The 25,736-nt window shown below is 42.6% G+C and overlaps 1 protein-coding gene across 2 annotated transcripts in view; it reads right to left on the bottom strand.

Moving 5' to 3' along the window:
- Positions 1-8,449: 8,449 nt before the first annotated feature.
- Positions 8,450-25,736, bottom strand: part of spns3 (spinster homolog 3 (Drosophila)) — a 29,121-nt gene continuing 11,834 nt past the window's right edge. Inside the window, exons 2-13 of one of the 2 annotated variants that reach the window (XM_041893479.1) lie at positions 25,465-25,705; positions 25,052-25,117; positions 17,614-17,750; positions 15,979-16,130; positions 14,633-14,699; positions 13,956-14,098; positions 11,543-11,695; positions 11,171-11,360; positions 10,887-10,952; positions 10,524-10,622; positions 9,868-10,039; positions 8,450-8,789 (exon numbers count right to left, since the gene is read on the bottom strand). In XM_041893479.1, the coding sequence (XP_041749413.1) occupies positions 8,725-8,789; positions 9,868-10,039; positions 10,524-10,622; positions 10,887-10,952; positions 11,171-11,360; positions 11,543-11,695; positions 13,956-14,098; positions 14,633-14,699; positions 15,979-16,130; positions 17,614-17,750; positions 25,052-25,117; positions 25,465-25,705 (1,551 nt within the window). In that variant the 3' untranslated portion in view covers positions 8,450-8,724. Of the gene's footprint in view, positions 8,790-9,867; positions 10,040-10,523; positions 10,623-10,886; positions 10,953-11,170; positions 11,361-11,542; positions 11,696-13,955; positions 14,099-14,632; positions 14,700-15,978; positions 16,131-17,613; positions 17,751-25,051; positions 25,118-25,464; positions 25,706-25,736 lie in introns of those variants that run through there. The other variant, XM_041893480.1, reaches the window with a different exon arrangement.

The following is a 25,736-nucleotide window of genomic DNA, read 5'->3' as shown; positions in this document are numbered from 1 at the left end:
CTATACGCTTGACCCTATCCCCTCCTCTCTTCTCCAGACCATTTCCGGAGACCTTCTCCCTTACCTCACCTCGCTCATCAACTCATCCTTGACCGCTGGCTATGTCCCTTCCGTCTTCAAGAGGGCAAGAGTTGCACCCCTCCTCAAAAAACCTACACTCGATCCCTCCGATGTCAACAATTACAGACCAGTATCCCTTCTTTCTTTTCTCTCCAAAACTCTTGAGCGTGCCGTCTCTAGCCAACTCTCCTGCTATCTCTCTCAGAATGACCTTCTTGATCCTAACCAGTCAGGTTTCAAGACTGGTCATTCAACTGAGACTGCTCTTCTGTCACGGAGGCTCTCCGTACTGCCAAAGCGAACTCTCTCTCCTCTGCTCTTATCCTTCTAGACCTATCTGCTGCCTTTGATACTGTGAACCATCAGATCCTCCTCTCCACCCTCTCCGAGTTGGGCATCTCTGGCGCTGCTCACTCTTGGATTGCGTCCTACCTGACAGGTCGCTCCTACCAGGTGGCGTGGCGAGAATCTGTCTCCGCACCACGTGCTCTCACCACTGGTGTCCCCCAGGGCTCAGTTCTAGGCCCTCTCCTATTCTCTCTATACACCAAGTAACTTGTCTCTGTCATATCCTCACATGGTCTCTCCTATCATTGCTACGCAGACGACACACAATTCACTTTCCCCTTTCCCCCTTCTGATAACCAGGTGGCGAATCGCATCTCTGCATGTCTGGCAGACATATCAGTGTGGATGTCGGATCACCACCTCAAACTGAACCTCAGCAAGACAGAGCTGCTCTTCCTCCCGGGGAAGGACTGCCCGCTCCATGATCTCGCCATCACGGTTGACAACTCCATTGTGTCCTCCTCCCAGAGTGCAAAGAACCTTGGCATAACCCTGGACAACACCCTGTCGTTCTCTGCTAACATCAAAGCGGTGACCCGATCCTGCAGGTTCATGCTCTACAACATTCGCAGAGTACGACCCTACCTTACACAGAAAGCGGCACAGGTCCTAATCCAGGCACTTGTCATCTCCCATCTGGATTACTGCAACTCGCTGTTGGCTGGGCTCCCTGCCTGTGCCATTAAACCCCTGCAAGTTAGCCAGAACGCTGCAGCCCGTCTGGTGTTCAACCTTCCCAAGTTCTCTCACGTCACCCCGCTCCTCCGCACACTCCACTGGCTTCCAGTTGAAGCTCGCATCTACTACAAAACCATGGTGCTTGCCTACGGAGCTGTGAGTGGAACGGCACCTCCTTACCTTCAGGCTCTGATCAGACCCTACACCCAAATGAGGGCACTACGTTCATCCACCTCTGGCCTGCTAGCCCCTCTACCTCTACGGAAGCACAGTTCCCGCTCAGCCCAGTCAAAGCTATTCGCTGCTCTGGCAACCCAATGGTGGAACAAGCTCCCCCACGACGCCAGGACAGCGGAGTCACTGACCACCTTCTGGAGACACTTGAAACCCTACCTCTTTAAGGAATACCTGGAATAGTATAATAGTAATCCTTCTACCCCCCCCCTTTACTACCACTGTCTTTTGTCTAAACTAACACCTGACTTATTTCACCTGCTAGCACTGACTTGTTTAAAGAAATGTACTTATTGTGATCGAGATGTAGTTGTCCCTGATTGCACTGACTTTGCTCACAGCTGCTTGTTTGAAGAAGTGTACTTACTGTGATCAAGATGTGGTTGTCCCACTGCCTATCCTAAGTTGAATGCACCAATTTGTAAGTCGCTCTGGATAAGAGCGTCTGCTAAATGACTTAAATGTAAAAAAATGTAAATGTATTTGGGGAGTTTCTCCCATTCTTCTCTGCAGATCCTCTCAAGCTCTGTCAGGTTGGATGGGGAGCGTCGCTGCACTGCTATTTTCAGGTCTCTGCAGAGATGTTCGATCAGGTTAAAGTCTGGGCTCTGGCTGGGCCACTCAAGGACATTCAGAGACTTGGGGTCTGAATACTTAATGAATGCACTGTATATGTAACCCAAGCTGGATGTGGTAAAAGTAGGACAACCATCTCTGCAGCACTCCACCAATCAGGCCTTTATGGTAGAGTGGCCAGACGGAAGCCACTCCTCAGTAAAAGGCACATGGCAGCCCGCTTGGAGTTTGCCAAAAGGCACCTAAAGGACTCTCAGACCATGATAAACAAGACTCTCTGCTCTGATGAAACCAAGATTGAACTCTTTAGCCTGAATGCCAAGCGTCACATCTGGAGGAAACCTGGCACCATCCCTACGGTGAAGCATGGTGGTGTCAGCATCATGCTGTGGGGAATTTTTCAGCGGCAGGGACTGGGAGACTAGTCAGGATCGAGAGAAAGATGAACGGAGCAAAGTACAGAGAGATCCTTGATAAAAACCTGCTCCAGAGTGCTCAGGACCTCAGACTGGGGTGAAGGTTCACCTTCCAACAGGACAACGACCCTAAGCACACAACCAAAGACAATGGAGGAGTGGCTTCGGGACTAGTCTCTGAATGTTCTTGAGTGGCCCAGCAAGAGCCTGGACTTGAACCCGATTGAACATCTCTGGAGAGACCTGGAAATAGCTGTGCAGCGACACTCCCAATCCAACCAGCTTAATCGAATCCCCTCACTGGGACTTAAAATCGGGGTACGGACGAAAATCGAGGCTATACTACAGCTGTTTAGATAGGATGTATAATAAATAAATACAATTACATCGGCAACACAACACAATGCCACTAATGTCTCAAGTTGAGGGAGCATTCAATTGGCATGCTGACTGCAGGAATGTCCACCAGAGCGGTTGCCAGAGAATTTGGCAGTACGTCCAACTGGCCTCACAACCGCAGACCATGTGTAACCATGCCAGCCCAGGACCTCCACATCCGACTTCTTCACCTGCGGGATCGTCTGAGACCAGCCACCTGGACAGCTGATGAAACTGTGGGTTTGCAAAACCGAAGAAGTTCTGCACAAACCGTCAGAAACCGTCTCAGGGAAGCTCATCTGCGTGCTCGTCATCCTCACCAGGGTCTTGACCTGACTGTATTTCGGCGTCTTAATCGAATTCAGTGGTCAAATGCTCACCTGCTATGGCCATTGGCACGCTGGAGAAGTGTGCTCTCCACAGATGAATCCCGGTTTCAACTGTACCAGGCAGATGTCAGATGTATGGAAATAACACATATGGAATCATGTAGTAACCAAAAAAGTGTCAAAAAAATCCAAATATATTTTATATTTTTCAAAGTAGCCACCCTTTGCCTTGATGATAGCTTTGCACACTCTTGGCATTCTCTCAACCAGCTTCATGAGGAATGCTTTTCCAACAGTCTTGAAGGAGTTCCCACATACGCTGAGCACTTGTTGGCTGCTTTTCCTTCACTCTGCAGTCCAACTCATCCCAAACCATCTCAATTAGGTTGAGGTCGGGTGATTGTGGAGGCCAGGTCATCTGATGCAGCACTCCATCACTCTCCTTCTTGGTCAAATAGCCCTTACACAGCCTAGAGGTGTGTTTTGGGTCATTGTCCTGTTGAAAAACAAATTATAGTCCCACATAAGCCCAAACCAGATGGGATGGCGTATCGCTGCAGAATGCTGTGGTAGCCATGCTGGTTAAGTGTGCCTTGAATTCTAAATACATTTAAAAAACACACCATCACACCTCCTCCACCATGCTTCACGGTGGGAACCACACATGCGGAGAAAATCCGTTCAGACTGCCTGCATTCTCCACCAGTGGGTTTGATCAAGACGTTTACACAGATCAGACACGGAGACAAGTGTGATACCTCAGTTTCAAGGTGTTTCTTTACAACAACCAGGAGACCTCATCCGGGTTACCGCCTTCTGGGCTCCGGGGAATGCTGTCTCCTATGGGGTAGAACACCGAGCCCCTCGGTTCTATCAGATCGTGAGGACGTCTGTCCGGTAGCAACCTCTCACTACCTCCAACCCTCCCGTGTGCTGCCCTCCTGGCAGCTTTATGGGCCCCGTATGGCTGGTGAGCAATCAGCCCCTTGATTACACACCAGCTTCAATCAGACCCAATTAGTCCTGGCCGGCGGACCCGTCGAGACCTGGCACGTCCAGCAGAGGGAGCCACCGCCTCGTGATGTAGGCTCCGTCTGTCACCAGGCCTAGACGAGTCTCCCCCTGGTGGCTTATCCGCGGTACGCCACTATATATATATTTTGTTTTCATACTGGTCCCCCATGGGAATCGAACCCACAAACCTGCCGTTGCAAGCGCCATGCTCTACCAGCTGAGCTACACAGGACTGTAAATCAATGTTAGAGTTTACATGGCTGGCCATAAATGGATGTTACATTTTCCTTTCTGGGTTATAGGCTTCTTCATATCCATCACTTTCTACTTCATTACAGATAATAATACAACTAGGCTATATCTTTACATTAATAACCAAAGTCTGTCAGATTTCCAGTCATTCCAATTAATTTAATACCCCTTGATATTCAAGAATAGGACTTGGAAATATAATAATAAATAAAATAATTAGGTGGGTGCTTATATTTGTCGTATTTCACACATGTACAAGGGCATATTAATATGCATGTGTGAATTGGAAATGTGTTTTTTGCATATCCCGCACTCCCTGAAACACCCTTGGAGAGTGGGGTCAAGACCATGGTCTGCCATTATCAACGGCAACCCAGGAGCAATTAATGTTAAGTGCCTTGTTCAAGGGCACATTGACAGACTTTTCACCTTGTCGGCTTGGGGATTCTTAAAAAAATATATATTAAAAAAATTTGACAACAAAACATACATAGGTCATCAGAGACTTTTGGAGCTTTGTTCCAATAAAGAAAGAAGAATTTGGGACTTTTTCCTCCTCATTAACAAAGAGAGGGTTGCGCAAATACCGGCAAAACATATTAAACGTGTTTCTTATAAATGTATTAAACTGTTGGACTCATGACATGTTGATATAACCTGAAACAATGTGATATCTTTCTTCTGTCATAAAATAAATATAATGGGTACTTCACTAACATAAAATGTATGGATTTTTTCACAACAAGTGTTTCACTACAGGCTACGTATTGAATGTTGAAGATTGTGAAATGGTCTTCTGTACAAGAAAAAACATGCTGTGAACACTTATGAGTAAGTGTCAGGTTTATCTCATAAGAACATTAATTTGCGGGGTTCTCCGGATCAACGGGGCGTTCCCATGTCATACTGTCTGGCCATTAGAGCCCGCCTTCTGTGAGTCTCCCTATAAATAAGAGAACTTACGAAACAGAAATCAGATCAAAGTTCTGCAAGGCGAGGCCACGCCCGTAGGACGAATGATCCCATCTCCTTGGAAACCCAAAACACTGATCGAGGAAGCCTTACCCAACTCTGTCATGGAAATAATTGTATTTCCTATTAGCACTTCATTTACAGTTCCTATGTTTTTAGTTTTCCATGTGGGCCAATTTATCTGTGAATTCTGAAAAGCTATCGAAGGATTGTTCAATAGGGGTGTGTTTTTAGGGAGTGATTTTGGATCTTGTAGAATACGTTTCATTTTCTTCCATGTTGTTATAGTGTTCTTAACTATGAAGTTGTAAATGTTCTTGGCTCCATCCTTTGAAAACAAATGCGTGAAACGTTTCTGAGGATGAGCATGTGCATCTTCAATATGTACCCATTGTTCCTCTTTAGTGATTGAACAATATGTCGCAAGTAAAAGCCTTCGGTGGCGAGTTGATACATGTAAAACGTTCCTATTTATGCTATGAGTTTTATATGAAGTCTTACGGACAAGTATTATTTTCTAAAGAATGTCTTCGGTGGGGTAATTGGTATTACCGAAAATAAATATATAAACTTTGAGAGCCATGTCATTCTAAAGAGGTTTTACTCTACCTGTAAGATTTAGGTGGAGATTATTCAATTTAATTAGATATGCTTTCATATTGTTGAGTAATCGGATACAGTTATCTTTAGATACTGTATTTGTTGGTTGTTGTCACTTATTCCTGTCACAAACTCCTGAGTGGCGCAGTGGTCTAAGGCACTGCATTGCAGTGCTAACTGTGCTACTAGAGATCCTGGTTCGAATCCAGGCTCTGTCGCAGCCGGCCGCGACCGGGAGACTCATGGGCGGCGCACAATTGGCCCAGCGTCGTCCAGGGTAGGGGAGGGAATGGCCGGCAGGGATGTAGCTCAGTTGATAGAGCATGGCGTTTGCAACGCCAGGGTTGTGGGTTCGTTTCCCATGGGGGGCCAGTATAAAAAAATAAAAAAAATGTATTCACTAACTGTAAGTCGCTCTGGATAAGAGCGTCTGCTAAATGACTAAAATAAATGTAAATGTTATTAAGCATCCTAAGTTTTTAATATTTTTTGTGGTCCACTTAAATGATTGCTGTAGATCAGTTGGTCTCAAACCTTGGGCACATTTTTGTTTAGCACTACACACCTGATTAAAAATAATCAAAGCCTGATAAGGAGTTGATCATTTGAATCAGCTAGTGCAAGAAACACAAATGTGCCCCCTTTTGGGTCCCCAGGACCAGGCTGAGAATCAGTGCTGTAGATCACCAGTTATTATTTACATTTTTCCTATTGCCATTATTTCCGTTTTTTTTCCACATTAATGTTATATCCTGAGATTTGAAGAGTCCGAAAAATATTTTAACAAAGCGGGCATTGAATTTTCAATTTTTTAGTCAGGTATGTATTATTTGTATATACAGTGCATTCAGAAAGTATTCAGACCCTTTGACTTTTTCCACATTTTGTTACGTTACAGCTTTACTCTAAAATTGATTAAATTGTTTTTTTCAGGTAGTAAAATGTTTTTAATATAATTAGGGTTGGTTAAAAGTGGAACAGTACCATTATGAGGAATAGGTGGGATAGCAGATATAAAATGACCTCTTAACAGCTCACATGACTGTAATGGCATTTTATTATATTGTAACAGCTCTGCTTACTAGTCAGGTGGTGGAGGGCACCTCGCTCATTAAATAGTTTGAGCCCAGAACACAAGGGATATTAAAACCCCATTCAGTCTCCACACGGCCAGTAGTGCCAGCATACTGTCAGGACAGACAATACATAATACCTAATATCTGCTCAGAACACAAGCAGCCTTCCTAATGGTAGACTACATTCACATCCTGTAAGACGTATGAAAAATTTATGCACTCACTAACTGTAAGTCGCTCTGGATAAGAGCGTCTGCTAAATGACTAAAATGTAAAATGAATATGTATATGCACACTCAATAGTTTCTCTGTTAAACTGTCAGAATTTTTTTTGTTATTGTAATGTTACACTTAATTCCTGCTCAGTTTCAACGGAGCTGTTCTACAGCCATGTGTGGCTGTCTGATTCTTAATGGCTGCAGTTAATATTTTCCCGATGTGACATCGCCATTTCAAGTGGAATATGATTAGATTGCACACTTTTCCAACAGAGGCTCAAAGAGCACTGGACAAGACTGTAAATACACCAAATGTTTTACTTTGATAGAAACACACACATATTTACACTGAACAAAAATATAAACGCAACATGTAAAGTGTTGGTCCCATGTTTAATGAGCTGAAATAAAAAATCCCATAAATCTTCCATACGCACAAAAGGCTTATTTCTCTCAAATGTTGTGCACAAATTTGTTTACATCCGTGTTAATGAGCATTTTTCCTTTGCCAAGATAATCCATCCACCAAGAAGCTGATTAAACAGCATGATCATTACACAGGTGCACCTTGTGCTGGGGACAGTAATGAGTATTTCTGTCTGTAATAAAGCCCTTTTGTTGGGAAAAACTCATTATGATTGGCCTGGCCTGGCTCCCCAGTGGGTGGGCCTGGCTCCCGTGGGTGGGCCCCTGCCCAGTCATGTGAAATCCATAGATTAGGGCCTAATTTATTTATTTAAATTGACCGATTTCCTTATATGAACTGTAACTCAGTAAAATCTTTGCAATTGTTGCATGTTGCTTTTATATTTTTGTTCAGTATACATATATTCTCAACATCAATTCAACTCCACATTTCTTTACCACGTGGTCATTATTCTAATAATTTTGCAGTTATTTTAAATAGGTGGATTGATCAAGCTAGAGAAAAGTGAGAATTGGCTGGGGATTCCCTTGCACACTGTGAGGTGGAGTGGAGAAGCCTCCAGGTGCTCCTGCTACAGGCCAGCCTCAGACCCCGTTCCGTCCTCTTGCTGCTGGGTGGGAGAGGGAGGCTTGGGCCTGGGGAGGGACAGGTCAATCTGGAACGTGCCAACAAAATGGATGGGTTGGCAGATTCATCCGCTGGTCTTAAAAACAATTTTTTTTTCAATTGCTGCTGGTTTGTTCCCCATAAAATGAAGTTGTTCAGGTTTGGTTTAGGACACTACACAGAGTATTTACAGTGGACTTCAATGAAGGTTGTGTGAGATAAAAAAAACATTGTGAGGTGGTAAGACATAAAAACACAGCAATTATAAAATGGGGTAAATTTTTTAAAACGGATTTGTCATAAAAGGCACATCATTTAAAAACAGGTCTGTGTACCATGGACCACAACTCATTTTCTTTGGATCAGTGTGCAGCTTTGGAATCTTTCTATATGAACTTGTTGCCAGTTCCATTCTTTTCTCATTTAGAGTGGTCTGGGGTACTACAGACAGTCACCCCAACGCTCAGTTTGGTCACATACCAACCAACATCTAACATATCTTCCTCTAGTCGAGTGTCCTCCAAGGATCCCAGTTTCACCTCAGCAATCTGTGGAGCCTGCCGTGGGAATAAACTGAGTAGGAGGATCTACTGGATCACACAGCCCTGAAAACACACAGAGAACACACAGAGAACACACAGAGAGAGGTACAGTAAGATAGAGACCCAGGGGGGAAAAAGAGAGCTTTCCTGGCTGGAACACAAGGCTACTTAGACAGCATCATGCATGTGAAACATTTGCGCTTTGCAGATGATTGATGTGAGTGGTACAGGTCCAAAATCAGACAAGAGATGACAGAAACGCTTATCAGGAAGGAAGGAACCAACTCTTATCTCCTGAGGTGGTGGGTCTTCAATCACAACGGATAAACACACGCCCACAGACTGAAGAGGCTGTGAGATCCTAAACTTACAAGATACTAAACTTAAAACACAATGTTGTCTTTGTCTGTGGAGGGAGCATTGTCCTCTCACTGTCTGATTCCCTTCTAACCTAATCAAGGACCTGTACTGATTGTGTGTGTGTGTGTGTGTGTGTGTGTGTGTGTGTGTAGTTTCTGAGAGGAAGTGTGTTGGGATGGTTCAGAGGAGTTATGAGGGGGACAAAGAGAGCCTCTGTCCAGTCATGGCCTTGAGTAAGTGTTACGATCATGTGGCATGACTCTGTCCGGCACCAACGCTAGCGAACACAACGACCAAACCGATCATGTGGCATGACTCTGTCCGGCACCAACGCTAGCGAACACAACGACCAAACACACACCAAGGGCTCTTAGTGCACGGCCAGCCTCACACGTATGTGCACAAGAACGCACACGTACACACACTTATTTGACTTTGCATCATACGTCATAGAACATAAAAAAAAGTAGGATGTAGAACTGTCTGGCATATAACAATCCAAATAAGAATAAAATCTAACCTTGGCACCAAGAATCAAATCTCACGTGCCCAGTAACAAGACATTTATTTAACCGTATTACAAGAGACTAACTCAAACCGAACCCTCACAGCATGTTTAGTCGAAAAAACATACAAGCAGAACATACATCAATCATATAAATGTATGCGCACATGACTGTAAGTCGCTTTGGATAAAAGCGTCTGCTAAATGGCATATTATTATTATTATTATTATTATTATTATTATATACCCATATGAAGCCATACGTCACTATAGTACCTGCAGTGAGAAGCTCAGCGTTCTTCCTGTCCTTTGTGATGTAGAGGGCTGTCATGAGGAAGAAGAGCCCGCCCAGGACACCTACGAAGGGGCACAGCAGGAAACTGTACTCCAGACTACGGAAACGCCACGCATGAGAGTCAGACTGGTCTCTACTCAGAGCATCAGAGATCTACTGACCGATAGGGGGGGCAAGAGGAGAGACAGTAGTCATATCAGGGTCGTGCTCAATACCATTTCAATTCAGTCAAATCAATGAGAATTTTATGAGGAATTGACCTCAACCCTGATGGTCACTGGTTACTGACGTACACGCAGGTTAGCATTTTTCATCATGAATCTTGTTCTGGAGGCAGCCCTGCAGAGTGGTCACTAGCTGGCACAGCCACAAAGTCATCAAATATGATTTTAGATCTAACCACACTGCTAACACAAATTACTAACCCTAACCTTAAATTAAGACCAAAAAGCTCATTTTAGTTTTCATGATTTTTTTTCCAATATACACAATTTTGACTTTGCAGTTGGCACATCTAGCAGAAATCGCTCAGTTCTGCCTCAAGGACAAGACTCATCCCAATAAATGTCAACCTGCGACATACACACCATACTGTATGTCTGAGCGATTTTGATTCAACCATAAATGACAGTCTTACAGCTCCTAGCAGGTAAGGGCTTCCGGCATCGCCTAGGAGATGACAGACCATGATCTGCAGAGCTTCAGCTGTAGCCCTCCTGGTTGGCACCACCACATACTGAGAAGAGAATACATCGAGGTGAACTCATTGACTTATAAATACACTGCAATATATATATATATATATATATATATATATATATATCAGGCTTTGTCACATAAGTAGAATCAAGAACTAGCTTGCTCAAATCAATTCTTTGGATGCAGGGTAGGAAAGGCATGTCAACTTTGTCACACAGGAACATAGGCCTAACTCACTGACTGATTGGTTAATGCACTTTGCAATTCGAAGGGTCACAAGATATCAGTGAATCAAACTCACCAGGAGGATATCCGCTATAATGGCCCAGTTCAGTGACAATAGAGTCTCCCCAATGCCGATGAACACCTGAGCAGAATGACACGTTTACAGGTTTCCAAAACAACATCTGGTCAACGTAATATTTGTTCATATGCGTTTTTAGCAGCTCCTAGCGTGAGCAGGACCTCAATCAAATGAATTTATGAAGTATTTTGTGCATCAGCACTTGTCACAAAGAGATTTTACAGTAACCTGGCATAGACTCCAAAGAGCAAGCAAAAAAAGCTAAAGAGCTGATGTCATACATAAGTGGCAGGGATGCTTGTAGACGCCAGTACGATGGCGGTGAAGAAGCAGGGTGCGGAGCTGAGCATACCCACAGCACAGATGAGGGGGTCTGCATTGGGCACCCTGTCCCTCAGTCTCCTGGAGATGGTGCTGCCCAACGAAACACCCAAAATACCCGTCAACACCGTCACCACCCCGAAGATGTAACTGGACAGAAAGACAAACAAACAGTTGAAACATGTAACTAAAGGGATATTGTTTCAAGGAATTCAAGCAAAGAGAATGAAAAGGTCAGAGGTCAGGCAAAAAAATAAAAATAAAAAAATAAAAGGTTTTCATTAATTTGTTCATTCATCTATCCACCAATTAATTAATTAATTAATTCATACCTGTCGGAGGGGTCGCACGGTTCAGCGATGCAAGGTGGTTTGATGCCCTGAGTCACCTGAGCTCGGCTCAGTAAGGTGGGTGTCCAGAAGGCCAGAGCTCCAGTCAGAAAAGCCATGGCAGTCACTCCCAGAGACGACCACACAAAGCTCTTACTGCAAGGAGGAACAGAGAGAGATATTAAACAAAACAGCATTCACTAAGTTGACGAGTTATATTTTGGAGAACGTTTCACACCTTTGTCATTTCTATTTATTTTTATTTTTAAATAAACGTATTTTTAATATATTTGACATGTTATGAAAATTCCATAAAATCCTGAAAGTTTCCAAAATTCCGGTAGTTTACTGGTAAACTTTGAAAGTTACCAGTAATATACCCTTCCTTTGTAACCCTACTGCATGGCTAGCAGGCCCCCCTACCCACTGTTTTTATTTATTTATTTTTTATTTAAGGGAACTCAGTCAGGGTCTTAACTTAGTTAGACAAAGGTGCAATTTAGAAATGTGGTTGTGCATCCGCAGTTTTCCTCTTGTTATGTCAGTCACTGACAGTCACTCATTTATCCATGTCAGCTAAAATGTTATAGATTGTGAGGCTAATTAATCTAGCCAGCTATCTACATTTACATTTTAGTCATTTAGCAGACGCTCTTATCCAGAGCATACATTTTTCATACTGGCCCCCCGTGGGAATCGAACCCACAATCCTGGCGTTGCAAGCGCCATGCTCTACCAACTGAGCTAGTAATCCTGGCTGAATTACCAACCAGGTAGGCAGGCCCCGGACCTCCTGGGGGCCCCCATTGATTTTGTTAGTCCCTCTCATCATATTAACACGGCAAAATCATCATATAAGTGATGGCAAAATGTGTAGAATTGCAGGAAATAATCTTTAAAACTGCAAAATGTTCTCTGCCCCCATGGCAAAATGCGTAGCATTGCATACATTTAGTTTTTTTTTTTAACTGCAACATTTTCTCTACACCCATGACAAAATGTGTAGTATTTCAGGAAAATACACTACATGAGCAAAAGTATGTGGACACCTGCTCGTTGAAAATCTCATTCCAAAATCATGGGCATTAATATGGAGTTGATCCCCGCCCCTTTGCTGCTATAACAGCCTCCACTCTTCTGGGAAGGTTTTCTGCAGAGACTTGCTTCCATTCAGCTACAAGAGCATTAGTGAGGTCGGGCACTGATGTTAGGCGATTAGGCCTGGCTCGCAGTCGGCGTTCCAATTCATCCCAAAATTGTTCGATGGGGTTGAGGTCAGGGCTCTGTGCAGGCCAGTCAAGTTCTTCCACACCGATCTAGACAAACCATTTCTGTATGGACCTCGCTTTGTGCATGGGGGCATTGTCATGCTGAAACAGGAAAGGGCCTGCCTTCCCCAAACTGTTGCCACGAAGTTGGAAGCACAGAATCATCTAGAATGTCATTGTATGCTGTAGCGTTAAGATTTCCCTTCACTGGAACTAAAGCCTAGCCTGAATCAATTAAAAACAGCCCCATACCATTATTTCTGCTCCACCAAACTTTACATTTGGCACTATGCATTGGAGCAGGTAGCGTTCTCCTGGCATCCGCCAAACCCAGATTCATCAGTTGGACTTCAAGATGGTGAAACGTCATCACTCCAGAGAACGCGTTTCCACTGCTCCAGAGTCCAATGGTGACAAGCTTTACAACACTCCAGCCGAAGCTTGGCATTGCGCATGGTGATCATAGGCTTGTGTGCGGCTGCTCGGCCATGGAAACACATTTCATGAAGCTCCCGACGAACAGTTATTGTGCTGATGTTGCTTCCAGAGGCCGTTTGGAACTCGGTAGTGAGTGTTGCAACCAAGGACAGACCATTTTTACACGCTACGCGCTTCAGCACTCAGCGGTCCTGTTCTGTGAGCTTGTTTGGCCACTTCGCATCTGAGCCGTTGTTTCTCCTAGACGTTTCCACTTCACAATAACAGCACTTACAGTTCACCGGCGCAGCTCTAGCAGGGCCGAAATTTGACAAACTGACTTGTTGGAAAGGAGGTGGCATCCTATGACAGCGCCACGTTGAAAGTCACGGAGATCTTCAGTACAGGCCATTCTACTGCCAATGTTTGTCTTTGGAGATTACATGGCTGTGTGCTCGATTCTATACACCTGTCAGCAACAGGTGTGGCTGAAATAGACGAATCCACTAATTTGAAGGGGTGTCCACATACTTTTGTTTATATAGTGTAGCTGTAAAATGCCTATTTTCTTTCTCTCCACCACCAAGAGAAGGGCCACTAAAAATTTGGCCCGCGAGGTGGGCGGCCCCCGAAAAGGCTAGTGCCAGCCCTGAGTCGGAGACACGGTATTCAATCAAGGAGATAAGATGATTTGACAATGTGTTAAGAGATGCGTTGTCATTTTCTCCCACTTCTTCAGAAGGTACTTGACGTCCTCCAGGTACGAGGTGTGCTCTATGGTACTTCCTCCGTGGGTGTCAGAGGCCCCTCTTGGTGGGTTGGGGCACAACACAGCCAGCAGGAGCAGACCCAGGGAACCTAGGATGGGATTGAGCTGAGACAGACGGACGGACAGACAGACAGACAGGACAGACAATATGAGTCATCAACCAGAGAAAATGTCTACTCTTGCTCTCTGTCACTAGGACTCAGAAGGGATGACATGATTTCACCTGCTTCTTCAGATACAATATAGATAGAGCTACTACGGTCTGATCTCAAATGACATTATTTCATGACAGGGAGCCAGGGGTCTAATAATTACACTGATTCTGTTTCAAAACGTTTCGCAACAGAAACCGTTTACTCCAAACGGAAAACGCAAACGAGAGTTTCTATTGGACAAATTCAGGTATTTTGTAGGTACCTCCCCATTTCATTACATTTGCTCTGTTTGCTTCCGTTTGGTTCTTAAACGGTAAACGGTTTCTGTAATGAATACAATCCTGATGAAATACTGAGAAGATAATGTGTCACGGTGTGTGGATTAGAGGTGTGTTATAAAAGATGTGTGTCACAACATGGGAGCTGGAGGTGTGTTGTTTTATTTCAATAGAATAGGTTGCGTTTCTGTCTTTCTGGGACTTACCCGTAAGGCCCAACGCCAGTCTCCAGTGGCATTGGCAACGGAGGATCCTATTATGAATCCCAGACCACTGAAAAACACACAAACAGGAGGACATTGACAATGTGAAGCTAGCCTAGTGTCCAAATGGAATGCTAGTGCCCAAATGGAATGCTAGTGCCCAAATGGAATGCTAGTGCCCAAATGGAATGCTAGTGCCCAAATGGAATGCTAGTGCCCAAATGGAATGCTAGTGCCCAAATGGAATGCTAGTGCCCAAATGGAATGCTAGTGCCCAAATGGAATGCTAGTGCCCAAATGGAATACTAGTGCCCAAATGGAATGCTAGTGCCCAAATGGAATGCTAGTGCCCAAATGGAATGCTAGTGCCCAAATGGAATGCTAGTGCCCAAATGGAATGCTAGTGCCCAAATGGAATGCTAGTGCCCAACGTTCTGCTCGGTTGCAGAGACTTATTTTACACTTTGTTTGCTTTCTTTCTCCAGTCTTAATACGCTTACACAATTAGCATACCAACAGTGTGATTCCCCTTGCCTGTGACTTGACTACGCAGTTTGTGCTATTTTGCAAAACCACTAGAGCAAGATGCATTTAGATTTGAGTCACTTAGCAGACGCTCTTATCCAGAGCAACTTACAGTTAGTGAGTGCATACATTTTCATACTGGCCCCCTGATAGATTAATTATTAATGACTAATTATTACACCCTGAAATTGTGTATAATGTGTTAGAAATGTGTGAGCGTAGGACCAGTAAAGACTATGGCATTGAGCTACTATTTAGCAATGTGAGTAAGAGTTAGGCCAGACAACAAAGGACAAGGAGAACTGCCTACAGGCAACTGATAACTGAGGAATTTAGGGAGGAGAGAAACTGTTATGAAAACATGGTGCAGAATATTGTGAGAACGGCGATAACTGAGGAATGCAGGGAGTAGGCTATGATAAGAAAGCCCGCCTACAGAGGGGAGGGATGTTTGTATGACGTATGAGTATAAAAGATGGACTCTGAAATTGTGATGGCAGAATTCTCAATGAATAAATCTCTGACTATGCAGACCGGGACTCTGGCCGTTACTTAAATCCCAAAAGACTTACAACCTTTTGGGAGACGCACAGAGACACTGAAATAGTTTGTTAAATAATTCACTTAACACCCCCCCCGTGGGAAACAAACCCACAACCCTGGCGTTGCAAGCGCCATGCTCTACCCACTGAGCTACAGGGGACATGGATACAGTGCACACTTCACATGAACACTAAATAGGGAATAGCCATTTCAGACGCAGACCATGGTGTAGTATGTTGATGGCAACATGAGGATTATTAAGCTCCTCTGTAGAATCTGACCTTCCAACAGGGATGAATATGTAGAAGGCAGCGATCATCATGGTCCTCTTGGCTCCAGAGAACAGGTCTCCTATGATGGTAGGGGCGATGGTGGAATAGCTGGCCTCTCCAGTCCCCACCAGGGCTCTCAACAGCACCAGCAGCCAGAAATACTGACAATACAACAATACTGAAGCTTTAACCAGTCCACTCCAGGGGAGAACGACTGCCCCCTCTCATTGAAGCCATGAAGTTAAAGGCCTGACCGGGATACTACACACTGTTGTTTTCAGAAAGCAGGATCCCCCATTATAGTGAATGGGAAAATGGCAATCTTGGTGGGCAATATTTGTGTAAATATATTTTTTCATGGTGCCAATACTTGCTTCTAGTACACCAGATGTATAGAGGGGTCTGAAATTATTGACACCCTTGATAAAGATGAGCAATAACGACTGTATAAAATAAATAATTCAAATACTGAGCTATATTGTATGGACATTTTTATTATTACACTAATACAATTGGTCAGAGAAAGAGATTTTGTTTAACAAGTAATAAAAACAAACCTCAAAAAGATCAAAATGATTGACAGCCCTAAAGATTGTTATAAATAAAGTAGTCAAAAGTGTAGTATTTGGTACCATATTCTTAGAACGCATTGATTACATTTACATTTCAGTAATTCAGCAGATGCACTTACGCAGAGCGACTTACAGGAGCAATTAGGGTTAAGTGCCTTGCTCAAGGGCAGATTTTTCACCTAGTCGTTTCGGGGATTCGAATCAGCACCTTTCATTTATTGGCCAAACGCTTTTAACCGCTAGGCTACCTGCCACTACCTACATTATTAAGCTTGTGACTCTACAAACTTGTTGGATGCATTTGCAGTTCGTTTTGGATAGAATAGAAATGAATGGTTAATCATGTATTGTGTCATTTTGGAGTTACTTTTATTGAAAATAAGAATAGAATACGTTTCTAAACAAAATCTCTTTCTCAAAAATTGTATCAGTATAAAATAATATCATTTCCCAAATTTTTTGGATAGCTCAGTATAGCTCACTATTTCAATATTAATAGCTCAATATAGCTCAGTAGTAGAATTATTTAATTTTATAGTCATTATTGCTAATCTTTATCAAGGGTGTCCATAATTTCAGACCCAACTGTGCGTCCCTTGCACCAATCATTTTAAAATCGTACACAGAAGAAGTTACAAGGATCATATAAGCAGCCTGCAGTACCCTGGTCGGCCTTCAACGTCGAGATCCACAACGAGCGGTGGCAGCACTGAGCTAGCAGGCTAAGTCACATCCTGGACTAGCTCTAACTGCGCATGTTATAAACAAAACAAGGCCATATTTGGGGTTCTGATGGGGTTAGACAGTTTAACTAAGCTTATGAGGCATTTATACATTATATTCTTCAAGAATCAATAGCCATATATCATTAATTTAAAAAGTCACAAAAAGTTAGGTAGCAATCACAGATTGGCCCTTTAAAGGCGAGTCGAGCCTGACTGATCTACAAATCACCTAGCATCATAAATAACTACTAAATATTATTTGTAGATCAGTCAGTCAGTCAGTCACAATTTTACCCATGATACATCACGGTTTTGATGCTCTTGAACAAAGCCAATGTTTTACTTACCGATTCTGTGACAAAAGAGCTGCTCAGGGTCGTCACCACCCACACACTCAGCCCGCCAATCATTATGAACTTCCTGTTGTAGCGGTCGCCAAGGTACCCAAAGATTGGAGCCAAAATAATGAAACTGCAGATGAAAACTGTAAACGCATTAACAATTTAAGTGTGTTTACAGTTTGCAACATCATGAGACAGGATGATTCATTTTGTTGGGTGAGAAGTAGAAGCCTAAGTATTGGTGGAAGTAGAAGCCTAAGTATTGGTGGAAGTAGAAGCCTAAGTATTGGTGGAAGTAGAAGCCTAAGTATTGGTGTAAGTAGATGCCTAAGTATTGGTGGAAGTAGAAGCCTAAGTATTGGTGGAAGTAGATGCCTAAGTATTGGTGGAAGTAGATGCCTAAGTATTGGTGGAAGTAGAAGCCTAAGTATTGGTGGAAGTAGAAGCCTAAGTATTGTTGTCCATTAGTTTACTCCAGTTAGGGGAGGGGTGGTAGGGTTAGGGGAAAATAATGAAGAAGGAAAATATATACAGTACCAGTCAAACGTTTGGACACACCTACACATTCAAGGGTTTTTCTTTATTTTTACTATTTTCTACATTGTAGAATAATAGTGAAGACATCAAAACTTTTTTGGTTACTACATGATTCAATACGTGTTATTTAATAGTTATTATGTCTTCAATATTATTCTACAATGTAGAAAATAGTAAAAATAAAGAAAAACCCTTGAATGAGTAGGTGTGTCCAGACTTTTGACTGGTACAGTATATTTTAAAATAAATAAATAATATATTTATTTATTTATTTTAAAATATATTTTATATTTGAGATTCTTCAAAGTAGCCACCCTTTGCCTTGATGACAGCTTTGCACACTCTTGGCATTCTCTCAACCGGCACATGTGCCTTTTACTGAGGAGTGGCTTCCGTCTGGCCACTCTACCATAAAGACCTGATTGGCGGAGCGCTGCAGAGATGGTTGTACTTCTGGAAGTTTCTCCCATCTCCATAGAGGAACTCTGAAGCGCTGTCAGAGTTACCATCGGAGTTTGCCAAAAGGCACCTAAAGGACTCTCAGACCATGAGAAACAAGATCCTCTGGTCTGATGAAACCAAGATTAAACTCTTTGGCCTGAATGCCAACCGTCACGTCTGGAGGAAATCTGACACCATCCCTACGGTGAAGCATGGTGGTGGCAGCATCATGCTGTGGGATGTTTTTCAGTGGCAGGGACTGGGAGACTAGCCAGGATCGAGGGAAAGATAAACGGAGCAAAGTACAGAGAGATCCTTGATGAAAACCTGCTCCAGAGCTCTCAGGACCTCAGACTGGGGCGAAGGTTCACCTTCCAACAGGACAACGACCCTAAGCACACAGCCAAAACAACGCAGGAGTGGCTTCGAGACAAGTCTCTGAATGTCCATGAGTGGCCCAGCCAAAGCCCGGACTTGAACCCGATCAAACATCTCTGGAGAGACCTGAAAATAGCTGTTCAGCGACGCTCCCCATCCAACCTGACAGAGCTTGAGAGGATCTGCAGAGAAGAATGGGAGAAACTCCCCAAATACAGGTGTGCCAAGCTTGTAGCGTCATACCCAAGAATACTCGAGGCTGTAATCGCTACCAAAGGATCTTCAACAAAGTACTGAGTAAAGGGTCTGAATACTTATGGAAATGTAATATACTTTTTTTATTTTTTTATACATTTGCAAAAATTCCTAAAAACCTGTTTTTGCTTTGTCATTATGGGATATTGTGTGAAGATTAATGAGGGGGAAAAAACTATGCACTGTATATAAACCGAATGCACTGTATATATATATACACAAAAAATATATATGGGGATTGGAAATTATCCAAACAATTACATTGATAGAAGCCACAATCTGCAATATTAAAGCTGATCTACCCCTAAATTGTCACGTTCGTTTAATGACGGGTCAGGCCAAGGCGCAGCGTGATATACGTACATGTTTATTTACACTGAATAAACACACGAAAAAACAATAAACCAACGACACGTGAAGTCCAAGGTAGCACACACAACATACCTTACAAGGAACAAGATCCCACAACCCAATAGTGCCAATAGGCTGCCTAAGTATGGTCCCCAATCAGAGACAACGAGCTACAGCTGCCTCTGATTGGGAACCACACCGGCCAACATAGATCTTCACATAATAGATCGAAACATAGAAAACACACAACATAGAATATACACACCCTGACTCAACATTTAAGCGTCCCCTGAGTCAGGGCGTGACATAAATATTTATTACATTAAAATGACGTTTTACAGTTTGCAACATCATGAGACTGGATTATTCATTTTGTTGGAGTGAGGAACTATCTCCTCATAAAGGCATTCAAAACAAAATGCCTGCCATCATGACACTACAGTTTTTTTTTTACCAATAACTGCAGCCACAATGCAAGGAAAAATGTTTATGTTGATAATGCAATACGCCACGGTGAGGAAAGCATCGTTAAAACTATTGACAAATACTGCTGCACTATGCTTCTGACTGAGAAGCCTGGGGGTGAAAGTAAAAAAGGGCTCTGAGATAGTCTAATGTTGTTGCCTTAATCAGCTTGTATTGGTTAAGTCTACCTCGGTGCTGCATCTCCACAATGCCTTCATTATATGGCCCAGTCAGTGTTAGAGTGAGAGGTGATCTGTTTTCCGACACACGTCCTGGTCCATAGGACCAGATGGTCACTAGGATTCAGTCGGAGCAGATAAAGTATAAAATGTCGCCTACACTGGACAATATGTTACATGTGAAAACACAATCAAGACCAACATACCCAGAACTAAATGCACATGATTAAGAGATGTGGTAAAAACCATTCTGTGATTAAACAGAACATGTACAGAGCCTTCAGAACGTATTCAAACCCCTTGACTCATTCCACATTTTGTTGTGTTACAGCCTGAATTGAAAATGCATTCAAAAAATATATATCTCACCCATCTACACATAATACACCATAATGACAAAGTAAAAACATGTTTTTAGACATTTTTGCTAATTTTTTGAAAATGAAATACAGAAATATCTCATTTACATGAGTATTCACACCCCTGAGTCAATACTTCGTAGAAGCACCTTTACGGCTGCGAGTCTTTTTGGGTAAGTCTGTAAGAGCTTTCCACACCTGAGCTGTGTTCGAATACCCATACTGACATACTGTATACTACATACTTAATGAGTATATACTACCTACTATTAGTTCATTTTAGTATACTGTAAACGAACGGTACCCTTTCAGTTGAGTGTACTAGCGCGTCGCCTGTCTACCAGTTCATGCTGTTGCTATGCAACTTCTTGCTAGCTTGTTAGCATAAGAAATTACTAGCTAGACATCTTATTACTCCACTAACAATGTCCGTTGAGAACGCACAACGACTATACCACTTAGCTAAGCATGACGTGAATAATCAAGTCAATAAACGTTGGGTAGTTAGTTAGATAGCATATAGTTAATATACTGGCAAGTTCCATGTATTAGTATAGGGCAGCGTACAATTGGCCCAGCGTCGTCCAGGTTTGGCCAGTGTAGGCCGCCATTGTAAATAAGAATTTGTTCTTAACTGACTTGCCTAGTTAAATAAAGGTAAAATAAAATAAAATAAATAAAAGTAGCCAACTAACGTTAGGTACCTAGCTAACATACTGGTACATACAAGCAACTGCTGTAATGATATGCTATGCGGTTCGTAAAGCTAGCGTAGCTAACAAATTGTCAGCCAACATAACGTGTAACTTATTTGAGAAGACATTACTATTTTTATTACATTGCGCAACATTTTCTTAACATTTGTCATAATTAAAGCAACAAATGTGTATCCGCTCACGTCGGACTTCGACTGCATATTTTCCGCCATTTTCTTCAAATCTGAAAATGTTGTGAAGCCACGCCCATCTTCTGGAGAATTGCATTATGGGCCCTAAAAACCCGGAAATAGTGTCCACTGCTTGTATACTTTGAATTTTGCCGAATGTAGTACGACATCTTGGAACTTTTGGCATACTAACTATATCCATACTATGACCAATAAGCATACTACATACTCAATTTACATCACAATCGAATACAGCTCTGGATTGTTCAACATTTTCCCTTTATGCTTTTCTAAACTCTTCAAACTCTGTCCAATTGGTTGTTGATCATTGCTAGACAACCATTTTAAGGTCTTGCCATAGATTTTCAAGTTGATTTAAGTCAAAACTAACTCGGCCACTCAGGAACATTCACAGTCTTCTTGGTAAGCAGCAGTGGCGGCTCCTGAAAAAATTCTCAGGAGGGGCAATTTTTCTGATGATTTAGGTGACCTACACACGTGCACGAGTCCGTGCACGCGATTCCAGATATCTTTACCTCTGAATAAACTGCCTTTATTATACCATATCCACCCTGTCCAAAGTCTCTACTTGGTCTCAGTTCTCCAGTAAACTTGTGATTATCAACAGTACACAACGGTAACAAACAATTGGGGGAACTCACGGGGCAGATAGTAACCACTTAAAAGGAAGCGATTCCCAAACCTTCCATAACAAAGCCATCACCTACAGAGAGATGAACTTGGAGAAGAGTCCCCTAAGTAAGCTTGTCCTGGGCCTCTGTTCACAAACACAAACAGACCCCACACAGCCCCAGGACAACAACAACAACAACAACAACAACACAATTAGACCCAACCAAATCATGAGAAAACAAAAAGAGAATTACTTGACACATTGGAAAGAACAAACAAAAAAACAGAGCAAACTAGAATGCTATTTGGCCCTAAACAGAGAGTACACAGTGGCAGAATACCTGACCACTGTGACTGACCCAAACTTAATGAAAGCTTTGACTATGTACAGACTCAGTGACCATAGCCTTGCTATTGAGAAAGGCCGCCGTAGGCAGACCTGGCTCTCAAGAGAAGACAGGCTATGTGCACACTGCCCACAAAATGAGGTGGAAACTGAGCTGCACTTCCTAACCTCCTGCCAAATGTATGACCATATTAGAGACACATATTTCCCTCAGATTACAGCGATCCACAAAGAATTCGAAAACAAACCCAATTTTGATAAACTCCCTTATCTACTGGGTGAAAAACCACAGTGTGCCATCACAGCTGCAAGATTTGTGACCTGTTGCCACAAGAAAAGGGCAACCAGTGAAGAACAAACACCATTGTAAATACAACCCATATTTATGTTTATTTATTTTCCCATTTGTACTTTAACTATTTGCACATTGTAACAACACTGTATATATACATAATATGACATTTGAAATGTCTTTATTCTTTTGAAACTTCTGAGTGTAATGTTTACTGTTAATATTTATTGTTTATTTCACTTTTGTTTACTATCTACTTCCCTTGCTTTGGCAATGTTAACACACGTTTCCCATGCCAATAAAGCCCTTAAATTGAATTGAATTGATAGTAAGGTCGCAATGACACAGAAAGCAGTTCAATGTCGGGGTACAGAGTCGCTCTCTTACCAGGATCGCGGTCCGCTCTGACCAGGGTGAAGGTGGCCGGCTCCACTTCTCTGTCCGGGACTCATCCAGCCAAGTCTCCCAGCTGTATTGGGATTCAGCTGCCAGCAGCGTTTTCATTATTTAGTCCGTTCGTAGCGGGTATGTACACGATCAACAAGATCAGTCCAAAACCAACCACTGGAAATCCATGGTTGGCAGAATGTTTGTAAACTAAGTCTACAAATTAAAAACATAAAATAACGCCGCACTGCAGGTCGCAACAGAGACGCTTCTAGCCGCCATTGTCTTAGTTACGTTCAACGTTACGTCACGTATGACGAAAGCGCGTAAGTGCAAGCCCACAGACACCCATAGAGAATGTATTGAAAGCTTTGAAATGTGAAAAAAATAGATTTTACATGACAGGCTATGAGAGACTTCTGGGCGATTTTCAACTTGACTGAAATCGCCCCAAAAACGGGCGGGGCCATTTGAAGCACGACTTTAGCCTGATTTGACATTTAGTGGCTGGCAGATCAGACGTGAACACTGATAACTGCTGTTGCCGTGATATAATTGATTAGAAAAAAAATCCCTTCCTTTTCCCGTTTGGCAGTGCGTCGCCCATATCGCCCTATTGAACAAGCCGTCCCTGGTAAGCAGTGTTGATTTGGCCTTGTGTTTTAGGTTATTGTCCTGCTGAAAGGTGAATTAATCTCCTAGTGTCTGGTGGAAAGCAGACTGAACCAGGTTTTCCTCTAGTATTCTGTTTATTTTTAATCCTGAAAAACTCCCCAGTCCTTAATGATTACAAGCATTACCCACCACTATGCTTGAAAAATGGAGCGTGGTACTCAGTAATGTGTTGTGTATTGTTTTTGCCCCTAACATAACACTTTGTATTCAGGACAAAATGTTAATTGCTTTGCCACATTTTTAAAAGTTTTACTTTAGTGCCTTGTTGAAAATAGGATGCATGGTTTTTGAATATTTGTATTCTGTACAGGCTTCCTTCTTTTCACTCTGTCAATTAGGTTAGTATTGTGGAGTAACTACAATGTTGTTGATCCATCCTCAGTTTTCTCCTATCACAGCCATTAAACTCTGTAACTGTTTTAAAGTCAACATTGGCCTCATGGTGAAATCCCTGAGCAGTTTACTTTCTCTCTGGCAACTGAGTTAGGAAGGACGCCTGTATTTTTGTAGAGACTGGGTCCAACTAGGCATTAGGATAGATAATACACCATCCAAAGTGTAATTAATAACTTCACCATGCTCAAAGGGATATTTAATGTCTGCTGCTTTTTTTTAAACCCATCTACCAATAGGTTCCCTTCTTTGTGAGGCATTGGAGAACCTCCCTGGTCATTGTGGTTGAATCTGTGTTTGAAATTCATTGCTCGACTGAGGGACCTTACAGATAATTATATGTGTGGGGTACAGAGATGAGGTTGTGATTCATAAATCATGTTAAACACTATTATTGCACACAGAGTCCACGCAATTTATTATGTGACTTGTTGTGCACATTTTTCCTCTGGAACTTATGTCGGCTTGCCATAACAAAGGGCTGGAATATTTAAAGACTCCAGACATTTCATCTTTTCGTTTGTAATTAATTTGTAAACATTTCTAAAAACATACTGGGGTATTTTGCGTAAGCCAGTAACCAAAAAATTTCAATGTAATCCATTTTAAATTCAAGCAGTAACACAACATGTGGAGAAAGTCAAGTGGTGTGAATAGTTTCTCAAGGCACAGTAAAATCAGATAACCTGAGATTGTATCAATAAGCATTGCACAGGAAGTGAAGTAATCGTTGATCTAACGTCTTCTTGTTTTCCTGTAATGTGAGGGTCGCTGCACTCTGCACCCTCAGCATGATGAGGTTGTGGTTGTAAACACAATAACAGAACAGGGTGTGAAGTGAATGTAAATATGAATCATCATATATACCTGTCTGTAGTAGTCCAGATGTGCTGTCAGCTATATCAAAGAACTTCTGGATACTGGAAAGGACCCCTGTGAGAAAAAAACAGAAACAGTATTGCATTAGTTAGTACAAAAGGGACCCTCCATAACTCATCAGCATCAGAAATGCCCATGCATTATCTAAAACAAAACAGACAGCAAATGCATCCAACAAGTTTATAGAGTCACAAGCTTGATGTAGGTAGTGGCAGGTAGCTTAGCAGTTACGAGCGTGTTGGTCAGTAAGTGAAAGGTCGCTGGTTCGACTCCCCAAGCCGCGACTAGGTGATAAATCTGTGGATGTGACGTGATGCAAGCCACCATGCAAAAAGGGGAAAGTTGCACGCTTGACTGCAGGTGTTTAGCTGTTTTCAATAGAAGTGCTGAAAGACTCTCACCTGCGATTGTGTATCGGTCCATGTAATTGATTAAGTTGATATAACAGAGCACGGCTACTGTTATATGGGAGCGTAGTGGAGAGAAGACTGTTGTCTCTGCTGTGGACGGTTCAGAAGTAGGAAGGCTGTCAGCTGTGGAACCATAGTGTGTGGAAGTTGCGTTAGAACTCAGACAGGTCTTCTCTCTGTCCTGCGGAGACGTCACTGTCCCGTTTGTCTCCATGGCAACCAGTCCTGAGATCTGAAAAAGGAAAGTAACATATGAAGTGGAT

Source organism: Coregonus clupeaformis, chromosome 13, assembly GCF_020615455.1.
Source record: "Coregonus clupeaformis isolate EN_2021a chromosome 13, ASM2061545v1, whole genome shotgun sequence".
Taxonomy (NCBI): Eukaryota; Metazoa; Chordata; class Actinopteri; order Salmoniformes; family Salmonidae; genus Coregonus; species Coregonus clupeaformis.
Note: the sequence above shows the minus strand (reverse complement) of the source record. Positions and strands in the feature narration are given on the sequence as shown.